The sequence below is a fragment of the Eleginops maclovinus genome, chromosome 7, assembly GCF_036324505.1.
Source record: "Eleginops maclovinus isolate JMC-PN-2008 ecotype Puerto Natales chromosome 7, JC_Emac_rtc_rv5, whole genome shotgun sequence".
Classification (NCBI taxonomy): Eukaryota; Metazoa; Chordata; class Actinopteri; order Perciformes; family Eleginopidae; genus Eleginops; species Eleginops maclovinus.
In genome coordinates this window covers 25,385,582-25,401,762 of record NC_086355.1, presented here as the reverse complement: position 1 = coordinate 25,401,762, position 16,181 = coordinate 25,385,582, and the positions used below count along the sequence as shown (strand labels likewise).

The 16,181-nt window shown below is 43.0% G+C and overlaps 1 protein-coding gene and 1 long non-coding RNA gene across 6 annotated transcripts in view; one reads left to right on the top strand and one right to left on the bottom strand.

Annotated features, from left to right (window-relative positions):
• Positions 1-15,446, bottom strand: part of mlphb (melanophilin b) — a 64,019-nt gene extending 48,573 nt beyond the window's left edge. For all 5 annotated transcript variants that reach the window (XM_063888718.1, XM_063888720.1, XM_063888721.1 and 2 more), the window contains exons 1-2: positions 15,353-15,446; positions 12,022-12,193 (exon numbers count right to left, since the gene is read on the bottom strand). In XM_063888718.1, the coding sequence (XP_063744788.1) occupies positions 12,022-12,146 (125 nt within the window). In that variant the 5' untranslated portion in view covers positions 12,147-12,193; positions 15,353-15,446. The remainder of the gene's footprint in view (positions 1-12,021; positions 12,194-15,352) is intronic.
• LOC134867122 (uncharacterized) lies at positions 5,962-7,179 on the top strand. Its single transcript, XR_010166122.1, has 3 exons — positions 5,962-6,048; positions 6,842-6,925; positions 7,115-7,179. It is a non-coding gene; the product is annotated as an uncharacterized LOC134867122 (long non-coding RNA).
• Positions 15,447-16,181: the final 735 nt, after the last annotated feature.

Here is a 16,181-nt window from a genome sequence, read left to right as displayed (position 1 = left end):
TCTATTATAGCTGTATGAACATTTTTAATATCATAGAGATATTCATTTTAAACAAGCCAGGGATTGACACGGCACCATACCCAGACAGACCCTTTCTAATGCAGATTTCAATGAATTAGTCTATTATAATACAAATAAAAAGTCCTTTGCCTTAATGCATCATACATTGCAGGTTTGTCAAAGCTTGAATCTGATTTGTTTTCTTTTTTTTTTATCAAATCATTTTAACATAAATCAAATCGTTGAATTTCACTCAACGATTTCAAAAAACAAACACAATGATCAGGTCCTACACTTCTGTGATGCAATGCCTGTTGTTTTGGTTTTATGAGATTTAGACGTGACAGTTTTATATGTAGACCACATGAAGATCTGTGTGTATTTATAGATTGCAGATGCCATGGATGAAGCAAAAGTTGCTTCAACTGCTCATTTGAATGGAAAACAAATAGCTGAGGGAGAACTCTGGCAGGGAGAGCAACTTAAGTGAGATTGGAGAAGGAAAGTGTTTATAGCTCAGGGGAGCTCACAAACAAGCACAATACTGTAGACTACGCTTAGCCTCCCTTTGGAGTAGGGGACCATGCACGAAAATGCACATTGATGAATTAAAGCTGGTCTTTCAAACCAATGTCTGGTTCAGTCCACTCTTTTATCTTTGAGAAATGCAGGCAGGAGACCAGACTACTATTGAAAGGTCTCTTTTATCAGACACCTGCCTACACTCAAGCCCTGTTAAATAGTGTATGGAGGATAAGGTTCTACAAATCTTTGAACGAATTCAGAAAGGGTCTCAGTCTGGAACATTTTAAACAAGGTTTGTGGCCAACACTTAAAAGTATAATCTTTAGCATGTTATTCCCCTTAAGATCATAATACTGTATAAGTATGACACCAATAGTTTTAGAAAGCTACCGTAGGGACAAATGTCTACCAGTGATTCATGTGTGTGTCCATATTTGGTTTGTTTTTTGTGTCACTTTTTTTACCCGTTTTATTGAAGGCACCACCAGATGCTTTCACTCCCCCAGTAGGGTGGAATGGGAATATGGGATGCTTAAAAGATTTGAAATGTATTAAGCTGTAAGTGAGGTTGGATCAGCATTTTAGTGAGTTACATCTGTGGACGGATTGAAGATATGCCATGACCTCTGGGCCTGAAAAGTGAAGTCGAAGTCTGGTTTAAAAAATAATTGTATAAATGTCTATGGTTCTATTGATAGTTAAATATGGTAAATGGATGGCATTTATGGAGCGCTTTTCAAGTCTTTACCCCCCTCAAAGCACTCTGCATTTACAAGCCACCCATTCACAGACATTAACACAGAGACTAGATCACGATCTGTTTTATTTTGAAGTGTCCTGATTTGTCTGGGTTTTCCTGTTTTATTTTGAAATATGTCCAACACCCTGGGTTATGCCTTTTCTCTTTTTTTCCCCACTTGTTTGATAACCTGATTGGGTTCTCCTGGTGCCTTTGTCTTTCTCTTCCCTCCCCAGCTGTTTCTTGTCCTTTTTATTAATCTTGTATGTATTTTAGTTGTGGTTTTCTGTATTTGTTTGTTGGATCTTTGAGTTTTACACAAGGGACAGTTAAATGTATATCTTTTGAACCTTGCATAAAGGTCATTTTCAGTTAAAACCGTTGTCCTTGCTGCACTTGGGTCCAACCTGCTCTGCTCAACCCTGAGTCTGACATACAAGGTGAACTTTCTCCTACTCAGGGAGACTAACATTAACACACACACACACACACAAATCTGACATCCACAAACCCATCAGTGATGTCATAGTGATTACGTCCACTCCTTCTACGGTGAGAATGTTTCTTCAACAATGTGCCACTGCAAATGTTCTTTATTTTGTGGACAATCCTTGCTATTCTTAATATCTTAGAGAGCTGCTGTTGCTTCTGTGCAGAGGTCATCCCACGTCCAAACATAGGAGGAAATCCCCTCTAAAGCTCTTCCTCCCACGTCCTGATATCTAAACCATCCATCAGTCAATTCAGCCAACGAGACATGTGGTCAGTAGCTCAGTGAGTCAGGAGCAAATGACTGAATTAGCTGCTGGAGACATTCAGTTTAACAAAGTTAGTCCAGCCTTCAGGATTAGGCTAAAGTAGGTCACTTCTGGATAGTGTTTCCATTCAGGTGGGCTTTTAAATTTTATAAAATATACTTTTTTTAACCTTTTCTTCTTTTGACAATACATTTATTTTAAAAGTTCAAAAGCTGACTTCGTCAAATCACTTAAATTCAATAGTGTCAGGGGTTTTCACGGAGGCATGTTTGGACAAATTGGGACTCAAATGGGTAGTGACGGTTCTACATGGAATTACACCCCAGGCAAGATCCCCTCTGACATTTTTGCATTGTATTATACATCAGGAGGTGTTCTGTAAGTCAGTGTTAAAACTGAACCATACTATTTTAGTTACAACATCAACAACATGATGTTGTTGATGTTGTAACTAAAATAGTTAACTTCATCAGGGCAAGAGCATTGAATCACAGACCGTTTGTTGCACTTTTGGAGGAAAATGAGACTGAATATCGTGACATAAGCTACCACACAGCTGTCAGGTGGCTCAGCCGGGGCAAATTGCTGAAACATTTCTGGGACCCAACAGAGGAGATTCAAGAGTTCTGTGTGAAGAAAGGAAATGACGTCCCACAGCTTTCAGACGCAGACTGGCTGGTAGACCTGGGTTTTGCTGTTGATGTGACATCACTAATGAATGAACTAAATCTCAAACTGCAATGCAAGGGCCTTTTTGTGCATGAAATGTACAGCGCAATGAAGGCTTTCATGAGAAAGTGGCAGCTTCTCTCAAGCCAAATGAAGGACAACTTTCTCAACCACTTGCCAACACTGAAGGAAGCCGCACCATCAGCTGATCACCTCCACAGGTACTCATCCATGTTAGAAGCACTGCATGGTGAGGTTTCTTCTCCCTTCACCTGCAGTGTGGATAATGCACCCAGTGATGTTCAGATGGAACTCATTGACCTGCAGTCTGACACACTTCTGGCAGAGCACTTTAAGTCAGTCTCACTGCTGGATATTTACTCTTCTCTCAAAGAGGAGAACTTTCCACACCTGAGGAAGCGTGCTCAGAAGATTCTATTCCTCTTTGGATCTACTTACACATGTGAACAGACATTCTCAGTGATGAAGTTCAACAAATCCAGATCCTCTATCACTGATGATCACCTCTCAGCTGTCCTTCGCATATCCACATTCAGTCAGATTTCAATGCACTTTTTCAAGCCCAAGCCAGACTGGATTTTTCTCACTGAACAGTAAAATGAACAGAAAAAAATTAAAAGCCTGTATTGATTTTGTATAAAGTTGATCAATTGCATATCTTTAACATACTGCAAAACACCTTTTCAGTGTTTGTGAAGATTAGTTTAAAATAATAATAAATAAAATAATGATTGTTTTTGTTTTACTGTTTATTACTTCTAGGAGTATTTTCAGATTTGACCTACACCACAATTCCATATATTTATATAAATATTTACAGAATATCCTTATTCTTCTGATAACCAGTAGCAGCTAATCAAAATATATAATTTACTGCTTTTTACAGTGGGAGAAAATGAATATTGAGCAGAATAAGTTATCATTGGTTCGGCCCTCCAACACAGTTCAGGTTTCTCATGTGGCCCCTTGTAAAAATGAATTGCCCACCCCTGCTTTAAAGCATAGCTCACTAACAGGCGGACCGCAGTCCGGGTACGGACCCTCACCCCGACCTATACGGACCCGGACCTATAATCAATACAATAATAAGGGATTTCCATTTTGACGGGGCAATTCCATTTTAACCGGCACCAACGCGGAGAAAGAGGCGAGTGAGCTATACAGGGAGATAAACACAAGAAGAGGAGACGAGTTAGCGGGAGAGAGAAGAGTGAGGGGAGAGACGAGTTAGCGGGAGAGAGAAGAGTGAGGGGAGAGACGAGTTAGCGGGAGAGAGAAGAGTGAGGGGAGAGACGAGTTAGCGGGAGAGAGAGTGAGGGAGAGACGAGTAGCGGAGAGAAGAGTGAGGGGAGAGACGAGTTAGCGGGAGAGAGAAGACGGAGAGAAGAGTGAGGGGAGAGACGAGTTAGCGGGAGAGAGAAGACGGAGAGAAGAGTGAGGGGAGAGGGGAGTTAGCGGGAGACAGAAGAGTGAGGGGAGAGACGAGTTAGAGGGAGAGAGAGAGAGAAGGTGGAGAGACGAGTTAGCGGGAGAGAGAAGACGGAGAGAATAGTGAGGGGAGAGACGAGTTAGCGGGAGAGAGAAGACGGAGAGAAGGGTGAGGGGGGAGACGTGTTAGCGGGATACAAAGAGAGAAGGCGGAGAGAAGAGTGAGGGGAGGGGCGAGTTAGCGGGAGGCAGAGAGAGAAGGCGTGAGTGGAGCACCAATGAGCACCTTCACAATGTGTATGAGAATGGACAGGCTAGAGCTCAGTTCTCTCACTGAACTAAAAACCGTCAGTGAGGGAGTGGAATATAAGAGGGACAGAAAGACAAACCTTAAAATAGAGCTCCTGCGGTCACGTGACTTTTGGTTGGGAGCCACCATTTTGGCAGTCAACATGACCACCGGTGCCAGTGTTTTCTTACCGAGCGAGTATACTTCTCATTTTAATTCAAGTGAAATTCGGCTTTATAGTACAAAATTAGAGAGATTAAATATAAGCGACCCATATAATTCACCCGGTGTGCTTTTCAAGAGCATAACCTCCTGCTCTGAAGACGATGTACCCGACTTGCGCTACGCAGACATCCACAGCTATCTTGTAAGCTTTCCATCAGTGTACTCAGGAGACTCCCTCAGAGCGTACAAAAGCTTGGAGGCTTACAAATGGTGTCAGTCCGGCTTCGTAAACAACATTCAACTGTGGAGTCTTACATCCAAAAACTTCGGCATCATCACTGCAAGGGTAAGTATTAAATTATTCCAGTTTGATAGGCAGTGTCACGTTAGCATTGTTTGTTTATTAGCTTGGCTAGCTACGGAAGTGTCACGTTAGCATGTTTTTTAGCTTGGATAGCTACTGCAGTGCATCTGTAACTTGCTAGTTTGTATTTTTGATCGTACTCAACCAAAGTGGCTGGCGTTTGTTTACCACTAGCTTGCTACAAGCTAACTTGCTAACTGGCTAGGCTGCGCCAGAGCCACACTTGTTGAGTTAAAAAGGGACATCACAGTGTCCGTTAGCTATAATAACTGGGTGCTACTTCTTAAATTAAACTAATTAAATTTAATTAAACTGACCAGAAACTTTTTGTAGCATTGTACTGTATTCCTTCACCCACCTGATATGAAGTGATCACTGCATAAGCGAAAGCCAACGGCCGGGGGGTCCCATCTTTCAGTCTTTTTCTGAAGGCTCCTGGCTCTTTTAATCGCTCCAATCCACTTCTCCCTCCTCTCCGCGTCTTTAGGAATGCGATAATACGATACACCTTTCTTTTTCCCACGCCTATTTGTGCAACCTGGTGCACAGCAGTTATCCACCATCCTTGACAGTCTGCCAGTGCCTGTCAATTTACTGCCGCGATGACTGCCAAAATGGCTGCCCCTGTCGTATCTCGTCACGTGACCAGCATATATGACATCATCTGCAGGAGCTCTATAGGCGAAGTAGGCGCCCTCCTAGGGTGGGGGGCGCCCACTAGTGGCGCTCTTAAGCATTCATCTTTCTCTTAACAACATTAATTAACGAAATAAATAGAAATAAAACCCTTGTGAAATAAAACCTCATTAAAACAAAAGAACATGGCGGCGGCGACGCCCCCCATATGCTGAAATGAAAATATTTTGTATATTTGTATATGGGGGGGCGGTGGCCAAGCCAACATCGGGCAGCGGCAGCGAGGGTTATATGGTTGCGTGACAAGGCAATGGGCACACTCGATCAAGTTAGAATATCAAGCCAGTGTGACACACGTCAATTCTAAAAAAAATGAAAAGGTCCAAACTCCTGGTGCAGAGGGACAAAAAATAAGAAAAGAAGGAGGAGGACAAGAACAAAGCCCAGTGTAGAGGTATGTATTTTTTTCTAATCTCAAATATTCTAAAGTTTAATCAAAAGTGTGTTTTGTGTGATTTCTGGTAGATGCTAGCTATCATTGCGTAGGGCTCCGCTAGCCTAGAATAGCTTCCTAGCACAATTCTATTCCTAGTAAGCTTGCTTGGTAAGTGGAGCTAGCTAGCCTAGGGTGACCAGACGTCCTCTTTTTATGTCCTGTCCGGAGCGTCCGGGGGGGTTTTATAAATTCATGAAAACGTCCGCTTTTCACAGTTTTTCATGGGACCATTAAGCGTGTACTTAAATTGAATGGTGCTTTGCACAGAAGTCTACTGTACTTAGACTTCCCTCCCAACAATCGCAAGTGTCCTCTTTTTCGCCACCTCAAATCTGGTCACCCTAAACTAGCCTGATCACAATTTATTCAAGAATGTTTGACAGATTACTAATATTTGGAAGCATGTACTCATGTCATGTGTCACCTTTTCTCCAAGCAGTATCACTAGTTATAAACATACAGAATAAGTTTTAAATATTCTGATCTCATGTGGGGAGTTTGCTAGTAGTAGCACTAGCAGCACGGAGGTAGAACTAGTAGCTTGCTCGAGCTAGCTTTCCAACCTGTCTCAAGCAGTGGCAGCTAGACTAACATCAATTTTCAGAAGCTGAACAGACTGACACAAGTTGACACATAGCTTTAAGTTCATTTTAACTAGGTCACATAGGATGCTTTGGATAAACACTTTGGTTGTGGGCTATCGTTTACATGGGTGTTATATTATGCTAATATTTATATTTAAATTGTCCAGATACACTCCAGAAATGTTTGCTGAGACCCTCCCCTCTTCAAGAAAGCTCAGCTGATCCCCCAGGTTCACCTCTCTCTGAACCTTGTAAGTTTGTTTAATCATTATTTATTGGTGGTAATAATAGTATTCGTTTTAGTAGTAGAAGTTGTAGTGGGCTATCAATTCATATGGTCTAACTTTATTTGTACAATGTTCTAATGTGGTAGGACTATAGAATTGACCAAATACAATGGTGTAACTAACATCATGGATGGATTCTATGCTTGAATTCAGCTGCAGGTGAAGGGACATTTAGTACATCTAGTACTTCAGCAACCAGTGAAACACAGACCGGGGACACAGAGCCTGCAGCAGGTAAGTCTATTTAATAATCCTTATTTTACTTTACCCTTAAAAGCTTACAAAACAATGATTTATTAACACCTAATGCCAATTTCAAATGTTTTAATAATTGTAAACTGGAAAAATTGGGGCCAAGTCCTAAAAACTCACGAGACTAGTCCAGAACATTCGCAGCACATGTCAGCCTGGAACGAGCTGGAGACCCGTCTTGAAAAAGGCCAGACAATTGAGAAACTTGAAATGGCACTTCTTCAGGCTGAAAGGAGGAGATGGCGTGAAGTCCTGACTATGTTGGTGGCCATCATTCAGTCATTGGCAGAGCGCAATATTCCACTTAGGGGAGGGTCAGACAGGCTTTACCAGCCAAACAATGGGAACTTCGTCAAAGTGGTTGAGCTCTTGGCCAAGTTTGACCCATTCCTCAGACAACATGTTGCTGCGTATGAAAGAGGAGGACTTCACACAACATACTTAGGGATGACTATTCAGAATGAGTTGATTGATTGTATTGGTGACAAAATGGTGCAGCATATAATTAGGGAAATAACACAATCAAATTATTTCTCAGTCATTTTGGATTGTACTCCTGATGTGAGCCACCAAGAGCAACTGTCGGTTGTACTTTGAACCGTCGCGATACAAGAAACACCAGCAGTAAAAGAGTACTTTATGGGGTTCCTTGAAATGGAATCATCCACTGGAGAAAGCCTCTCAACCCTCATTCTGAGAGAGCTGGAGGTGTTTAACATTCCCTTTGAGGATTGTCGGGGACAATCATATGACAATGGTGCAGATATGAAGGGAAAGTCAAAGGGAGTACAAGCCAGACTCCTGAGAGTAAACCCTCGGGCTTTATTTGTTCGATGTAGAGCCCATACTCTAAATTTGGTGGTAGCAGATGCATCAAAAAGGTCAACCGAGGCCAAAAATGACTTTGGCTTCTTACGAAGGCTATTCACACTATTCTGTGCTTCCACACAAAGATGGGCCATCTTGAAGCAGCATGTTAAGACGACTCTGAAATCCTGGTCCAACACCAGATGGATAAACAGTGTCCAGGCTGTAAGATTTCAGACAGCCGAAGTCAGAGAGGCTCTGCTAGAGGTGAGGAATACAGCCACAGATGCAGTTATTGGAACTTATCGGGACTCGACTTGCGTGAGGACGAAGTCAGAAGTAACACCCCAAATTCCTTAACGCGTTGAGTGTTGTAAGTCAGATTGCTGCATTCTACGACCGCATTGGTCTAGCCACACCAGCTAAGCAGAAAGGGGTGATGCTTGTGAGGGAGTCTTATCAAGAAGCAGGGAAAAACAACACGACTAAAGATAGTTGGGATGACCCCCTCTCGCCAAAACTGTGCGAGGCGTCCATAAGACTCTTTGAGGAGTACGTGAGACTTGGTCACGTCAAGTTCGAGAGAAGCCTTACGCCACCAGGAGCCATAGGCCGCCCAGTGGGAGTCATGTTTTCAGATGGAAGTGAGGCCTCCTACGGAGCTGTGCTCTACCTTCGGTGGGAAACGCAGAACGGGGTCATCGTAAGATTGGTTGACGTGATTAAGGCAGAGTTATGCGGCGCTGTCTTTGCAACTCGTCTTAAAAGGTACTTTGAGAAGCACTGCCGCATCGATGTTGAGCACTGGATCCACTTCGTAAATAGCCAAACAATCCTGGGAGCGATCCAGAAGGACAGTTATGGCTATCAGACCTTCTTCGCGAATCGCATCGGGGAAATCCAGAAGGCTGGACCAGTAGAAGATTGGAGGTGGGTTGAGGGCAACCTCAACATATCAGACATCATTGCAAGGGGAGCATCTCCTGAGGAGCTCGATGAACAGTCAGTGTGGCAAAGAGGTCCTGAATTCCTAAGATGGCCAGAAGCTGAGTGGCCAGTGAAGACGGCCAGCGAGACAGCGACTACCGTTGATGACGACGTTAAGAAGCTCAAAAGAAAAGCTTTCTCAGCTGCGGTCACTAGGGCTCAGTCGAAGAAAATATCTAACCCCAGCAAAGCTGACGTTAGCGTAGACTTGGAAGAGTCATCGAATGAAGGTCAGGGTCCAACCTCAGCAGCAGAGAGACCAAAGAGGAAACCCTGGGGCGTAGATCTTGTGTGCCTAGTTGAACCCAAGCGGTTCAGTACCTTGTCAAAGCTGTGTGGGACCGTTGCCTGGACTCGACGAGCTGCAGAATCCTGGTTAAATAAAGAACGGCATATCTCAGATCCAGCAAAGTGGGAGGCAAAGTATTCCAGGCTGTCTGCAGAAGAAAGAGCAACTGCCTTCCAAGACCTGGTCCTTGTGGTCCAGGACGGCCTGGAATTCCACAACATGACTCTAAACTGCCTTGTTGTGTTCAAGGATGCCAATACAGGACTATTGCTGTGTGGTGGTAGAGTCCAGTCTTGGAACGAAGACGGAAGAGCTGTACCGTTGCTCCCTTTCCAGTCATGGCTGGGAACTTTGCTGGCAAGAGATGCTCAGGAGTCAAATCATGAAAGCATTGCTGCCACACTTCTGCGTACAAGAAGAAAGGCCTGGGTGGTGCAAGGTCGAAGGACAGTCAAGAAGGTGATCAATGAGTGTCTCACTTGCAAGAAGCAGAGAGCCCGATTGTGCCAGCAAGTGATGAGCGACCTCCCTCAGAAACGTACCAGCAGAGCAAACCCATTTGCGTACACGACACTAGACCTCTTCGGCCCCTTCGAGGTGAGAGACGCTGTAAAGAAGAGAGTCAAGAAAAAGGTCTGGGGAGTAGTGTACTGCTGCATGGTTTCTAGAGCTGTCCACGCCGACCTCGTCGATGACCAGTCTTCTGAAAGCTTTCTTCAGGCTTACTCTCGATTCACTGCTCTGAGGGGGCATCAGAAGAAGCTATGGTCGGCCAGAGGCTCAAACTTCGTGAGCGCTAGGCCTGCACTGAGAGAGCTAGACAGACATCTCGCTTGTTTGCAGAAGGCATCTGTTGAGAACATGGCCGCCAGGAATGGCACAGAACGGCAGTGGGACTTCCATCCTGTGGACGCGCCTCACAGAAATGGAGCAGCCCTGGCAGCGGTTAAGCTCATTAAAAGAGCTCTTCACAGCCTTTGTGGAACAACTAGCTGTTACACCTGGGGGGAGTTCCAAACCCTTCTTTACTCGGCAGCTAACTTGACTAACGATCGACCCATTGACGCCAAGGCGCAGGAGCAGGAAGACGCAGTAGAGTATTTGACTCCTAACTCCCTTATCCTGGGACGCACCGGACAGGGAAGAGACATGCACGGAATCAACGTGGAAACCCACCCTCGGCGGAGGCTGGGGGCTGTCCAGGCTGGAGTGGACAAGTTCTGGTCAAAGTGGAGTGAGCTGGCAGGTCCAAACTTGTTCATCCGGCACAAGTGTTACAGAGCGGAGAGAAGCGTCAGGGTTGGAGACATGGTCTGGTTGGCAGACCAAAACACTTTGAGAGGACAGTTCCGGCTCGGCCGAGTCGTCGCTACATATCCTGATAAGAAAGGGATCGTCCGGGACGTGGACTTAAAAATCTGCATGGGACTTCCCGGCCCCCATGTATCCAGGGTCCGGAGAGAAAACTTTGATTTGCCCACGACCATCGTCCTTCGCAGGGATGTGCGAAGGCTGGTGGTCTTGATTCCAGTTGAGGACCAACAGAAGTAGGATAAGTCCTTGCTAAGGGTTACCCAAAATACTTTGTGGTTTAGTTAGTAGGTAACCCTGGGAGGCAACTGAGTGATTAGAGGGCAAACCTACACTCAGTAGGAGGAAAGGTGGTGGTGCCTACCTCCTTAGTTAGCTTTTGTGTTCATGTTGGACCCATGAAGAACACCTAACCTTTACGTTTGAGATACCTACAGAGAGACTCAAATTACTGTTAATTGTGGCCTCTTTGGATCTTTGATCAAACGGTTAAGTGGGAGGTGTCAACATTTTTATTTTATTTTATCATGAGTTTAGCTCGTAATAATTTATTTTAGGGTAGTTGTAACCAGGTTTCGACAGAAGCACACGGCCCATTGATATATGACCTGTGGTCATTTCATAATAAGAATAAAAGAAGACCGAGGATAAAAACACAAGTTATTGTTTCAGTGTGCTTCCTGTCAAGCCTTTTCGGAGGGCCGAATTCTAAAAATCCGAACAAGCGGTAGAGAATCACTCTGTCTTATACGACACATACAGGGACACAAACAGGAAGAACCAGGCATGGAGGGAGGTGGCAGAGACAGTGGGTGAAACTGGTTTGTATTCGCCTGTTTGTTTGGGCCGGGAGATTAATATGATTGGTCGTTGGTTGCGTTATCCTTAAGCGCCAGAGATGCCCACTGGCAAGCGTCAACCCAACGGAACCGATGTGTTTGCTGCGTAAGGGTCTTGATTTCTGTATTTTGCAATATAGATGTTGTTGGAGACATTAAAAAGCTGGGGTTGAACTTCCAAAATGAAAAGTACAACAACAACAATTGCTAATTAGGATGCTAGGATGCTAACATGTGGAAAGTAAAATAAAAACCTGTTTTGTAAATAAAGTCTCTAAATCGTCATGATCTATTCTTAATTGTCTTTACTGGACCTTATGGTTAAAGAACAAATAAAATTAATGGACAACAACGTACATCTAGATTTACATATATAGACATTTTCAAGCATTATAAAAGTTACTACTAATGTTTCATCATTTCTGACCACAAATGTAATCAGTTTGATCAATGCAGCCTGACATCACCCTCAGAAAGTAAAGGGAGACATGAGCTCACCCTGAAGCCAGCAGAGACCCCAGAGAGAAGCCAGAGTGTGTCTGTTGAGAGCATATATGCGTGATCCCAGAACATACCCAAGTCTGTCCTCCTCCTTCTTTCTCAGGTCGAAATCTCGTTGGACGACGTCCCAAACATGTTTGGCCTCCTCGTCTGTGAGCTTGGAGAGATCCAGCTTCTTGCCTGTTGTGTTGCCAGGCATGATGGGGAAGCTGGAGCCCGTGAGCTGGCAGACTGTCTCGTGCTGGGCTACATGCGGGCAATGAGAAAAATGCAGTAAGCTGTTTTGCTTCGTCCTCTCTATTTCATTCTGTTGCAAATAAACACTCTAAATAAAGGATGGGATGGGTTCTTGCTAGTGACGGACAGGGGACTACTCCTTTGGTTCAGATTGTATAAAGGTCTATAAGAAAATGACGATACATTGCACTTTATTTATTAGATCTGTATTTCTTTTCCTTTTGAGTTTATTGTCGTAAACACTAGTTTGATGTCTTTTTCAATACAGCGTGAAGTTCACTGTAAATGACGTGGCTTTGTTGTGATGGACAAATCGCTAGCACAGCAAATTATCAATAAGGATAACAGAGGGAAAGTGCTACGAACACAGAAGTGCTTTCTAAGAACCACACAGAGCCAGTTTGTCAGCTAGCATCTTAATCAACATCAGTTGCCATTAATAAAGCTAGCAAGCGTGCTATAGCGATAGCATCAAGCGGTTTGCTACGCTAACAGTACCTGTGTGAGACATGGGACAACATCCACACCCGTGGCAAACCATCAGGGCCAGCAAGGCCTTCTCTGCAGGCCTAAACGCTACTGTATCAGTGTTCAGGCCAGCAGTATCTGAATTACGATTTAATAGAACATTATTCAGTGAATAACATATAATAACGTTTTGATAAAGTTTTTTTCACTAACATGTATTCAATTGAATTATTTCTAATAGTCTATTCTCTTTATTTAATAGCTTTTGTTTGTGTTGTGCTTGGCTGCACTGCATCCAGTAATGGTTGTTAATGTTGGGGCTTTTACCCAATAATATTTCAGTCAGGATGTGTTGCCGGGTCAAATAAATCTGCCTCAGGGCCTTCAGAATCAACAGTGAGGGCCTTGTAGCTTAAAATAAGTGGCAATAAAACTGTTGCATTGATCAATCCAATTTAGAGTTAGCAATCCCAGGGCCATCTAGCAGGCCTATAATGACGTCGGCATTTCCACGTCCTTTGATTGGATTGTCAGCGCTAGCAAACACTATCGTGTGTAGTGAGCTGCTGCCTGCTGGTACATCGCGTCTGTAGCGGCCTTAGCAACCTGCAAAAGGTAAACTATTTCCGTGTCGATTTAAAAGCTATTTTTTCAACCCAGAATGGAGGACAGCGGAGGAGAAATTTATTTTGTGATGCTAGCAAGCCTGTCGCAGCTGAAGAAAGGGTAACAAGCACCAATGCCTTTGAAAACTTTTTGGGAAAGCCGAGTGGATCTACAGCTTAACGGACAAGTGCGCAGGGAAACAGAGCTCCACAATGTTTTTTTTGACTGGACTTTCAGCATTAGCCTCCATGGCGATAGAACAGGTCTTATTATTGGAACTGAAAACTCAGATAATCTGTACAACAGAGTAATGTGGCTCTTTTTGAGGAAAGAAAGGAGGATGTATTTTGTGTGCACATCATCAAACGTATAGGGGAGTAAAGGCTAGTGACTTTTATTGACATTTCTGGATATTTTCTTGTCATTTTATTAATGAATATTGATGCTTCTGCTAGAGATGATGTGGTGCAGCTGTGCCTGCAGGAGACTTGTTGAATTGTGTTATTTGTGTTTCTTGCTTTAGTAACAGCATTCATTCTGCTAGATCAGATACCTGTCTGTGATACATACTGCATTTCTGTAGCCATGACGTCATAATAAAGGTATTAAGAGGTGGATTTATTCGGGTGGAACACTACTGAAGGCATAGGGGTGAAATGCACAGCTCGCTACTGATCCACACCAAAAGTTAAATTAAAACAATTGCACTTGGTCAAGTCAGCAAAACAACCTAAAAAAGACAAATATGAACATTTATGGAAATTAGCACATTTTGTCCGCTTTTATATGTTCTTCAACTATTTTCTGTATAAAAAGGTTTGCATGTCATTCTCAAGCTGTCACTAAACAGCCAGTGAGTCTTTGAGGCTGCTGTTTATAATAACCATTTGATCGTGGATCAGTTATTATGAGCGTTGTTCGAGATGAGACCTGTGATCTGGGAAGGTTTGGCCCACTTCAACATCACAATGCTGAGGGACTTTAATCCAGTCTGTGCTAAATGGAGCCGATGCAAAATCATTTCACATGGTCCCGCTTCACAATGTTTCAGAGGATGTACACATGTACACACACATCTACTCACACACAACTAGCAAATGGCAGCTAAACACTATTTTTTTATAACCAATAATCAACAATGGAATGCTAAGGAAATGCTTATAATTGTCTTGTTTACCACAGGCCTTAAAACACTGGACGAGTGGATAGCATAATCTAATTTCTGGTTATGCAATTGGGCACTAATGGTAAAAACAAGCACGCAAGTTTAACAGAGAAACATTCACATCTAAATGGTACGCTCCAAGTAGGACATTGTGCACATCCATATTTATAAAATAGTACTTACTACTTTCCCACTGTTCAATCCTTATGTTTTAATAGACCAGGCATACGGAAAGCTTGACATGTATTTGCTTAGCGGGTGTGAGCAACTTGGTATCTTTGTCTATGTTTTCATAACGCTGCTGTAACACAACACTTTTTTACGTCAGTATTTTAGTCTTTATTCTTCAGCGTGTAAAAATCCTCAATGTATAACCTGTTTACGGAGGAATGCTGTATTAAATAACATTTTGATGCACACAAGTCAACATCTCCACATTTGAAAGAATTCCTTTTGTTTGCAAAAGGAAGTTTAGGTTTGCAAACAGGTGTGGAGACACACACACCTGCCACAGACTACTATGTGCGTTACTACATAGTTTTAAAACAGAACAGTATAGATGACCACACTTTGTATTATTTTGTTTCCAGTCCTGACCGCTTTACATGTTCCCATGTGTAGTTTTAAATCAACAATCTTGGCTACCTATCAGTAGATAGACTGACACAAGTTTCTAAGCATTTTTGGGCTTTGCTTCAAAAACGATGCATTATTTGTCTTTCTGATTAGACACCGAACACTTTCAGACATAGTTTGGTCCCATATGTAATGAGATCACATTCACAGTTAAGGTAGTAGAAATCTCCAAAAAGAAGCAAAAAGCTGATTAAAAGTAAATTAAAAGGTCTCTGAGAAACAACCACATGTAGGCATTAATATAGATGTTTTTCTCCGAACACCATTAGGAGATCTATGTGTATATGCCTTACCTTTTTTGCCGTGAGAGCAGCTGCAGGCAGTATTTCCTCTGAAGGCAGAGCACACTGGCTGGAGGGCAAACTAAGTAGCAGACAGCAATGCTAATCACATGTCTAGTTAACCAGGAGGAAGAAAGGCAGCAAGTCAAGCCTCCTCTCCGCCTTCCTCCACTCACTGCAAAAGGTCAGGCTATTCGTTTTGCCCCCCCCCGGCCTCATTGAGAGTGGTATTAAATACATTATGATGAATATGTTGGAAAAACAAAAAAATATTATTAAAGAGTGCAGTGATCATGAGGTTATGTGGAGGCCAGTTGGGCTTTAGTCCTCAGTAACATGTCATAAATCTTGTTGTAGAAGAGTTTTGATGCATCACATTGTAACAATCTAAAGTCTTCATTAATACCAACATTCATGTCTTGTAGGACAGAAACATGGCGAGGCTTTTAATGTGTAATGTTACAGCAGCACATAGGAATGCATGTCTATCTCTGTTAATAATCGATGCAGTGTTGGTTTAAGGGTACTACGTGCGAGAATATAGTTTTAAGAATGTTATTTGCACATTGGGTGGGTCAACATTTTCTCAGAGAGGGATCAGGTTCCATAGATGCAGATCAATATTTACACATTACAACTTTGAGGAAAAAGTTGCGATTATTTCTATGTGCTGAGATCATTACAGTTCCCTTAATGTTGTCATGATCTTTGTTTTGTGTCTGTTTCCTGTTTTATTTTGAAAGGTTCCCCTCTTGTGTCATGTTAAGTTTCACTCCCAGTTTAACCTCCTGTGCCTGATTGTGTCATTGTGTTCACCTGTTGCCCCTGTGTTTCCTCCCCT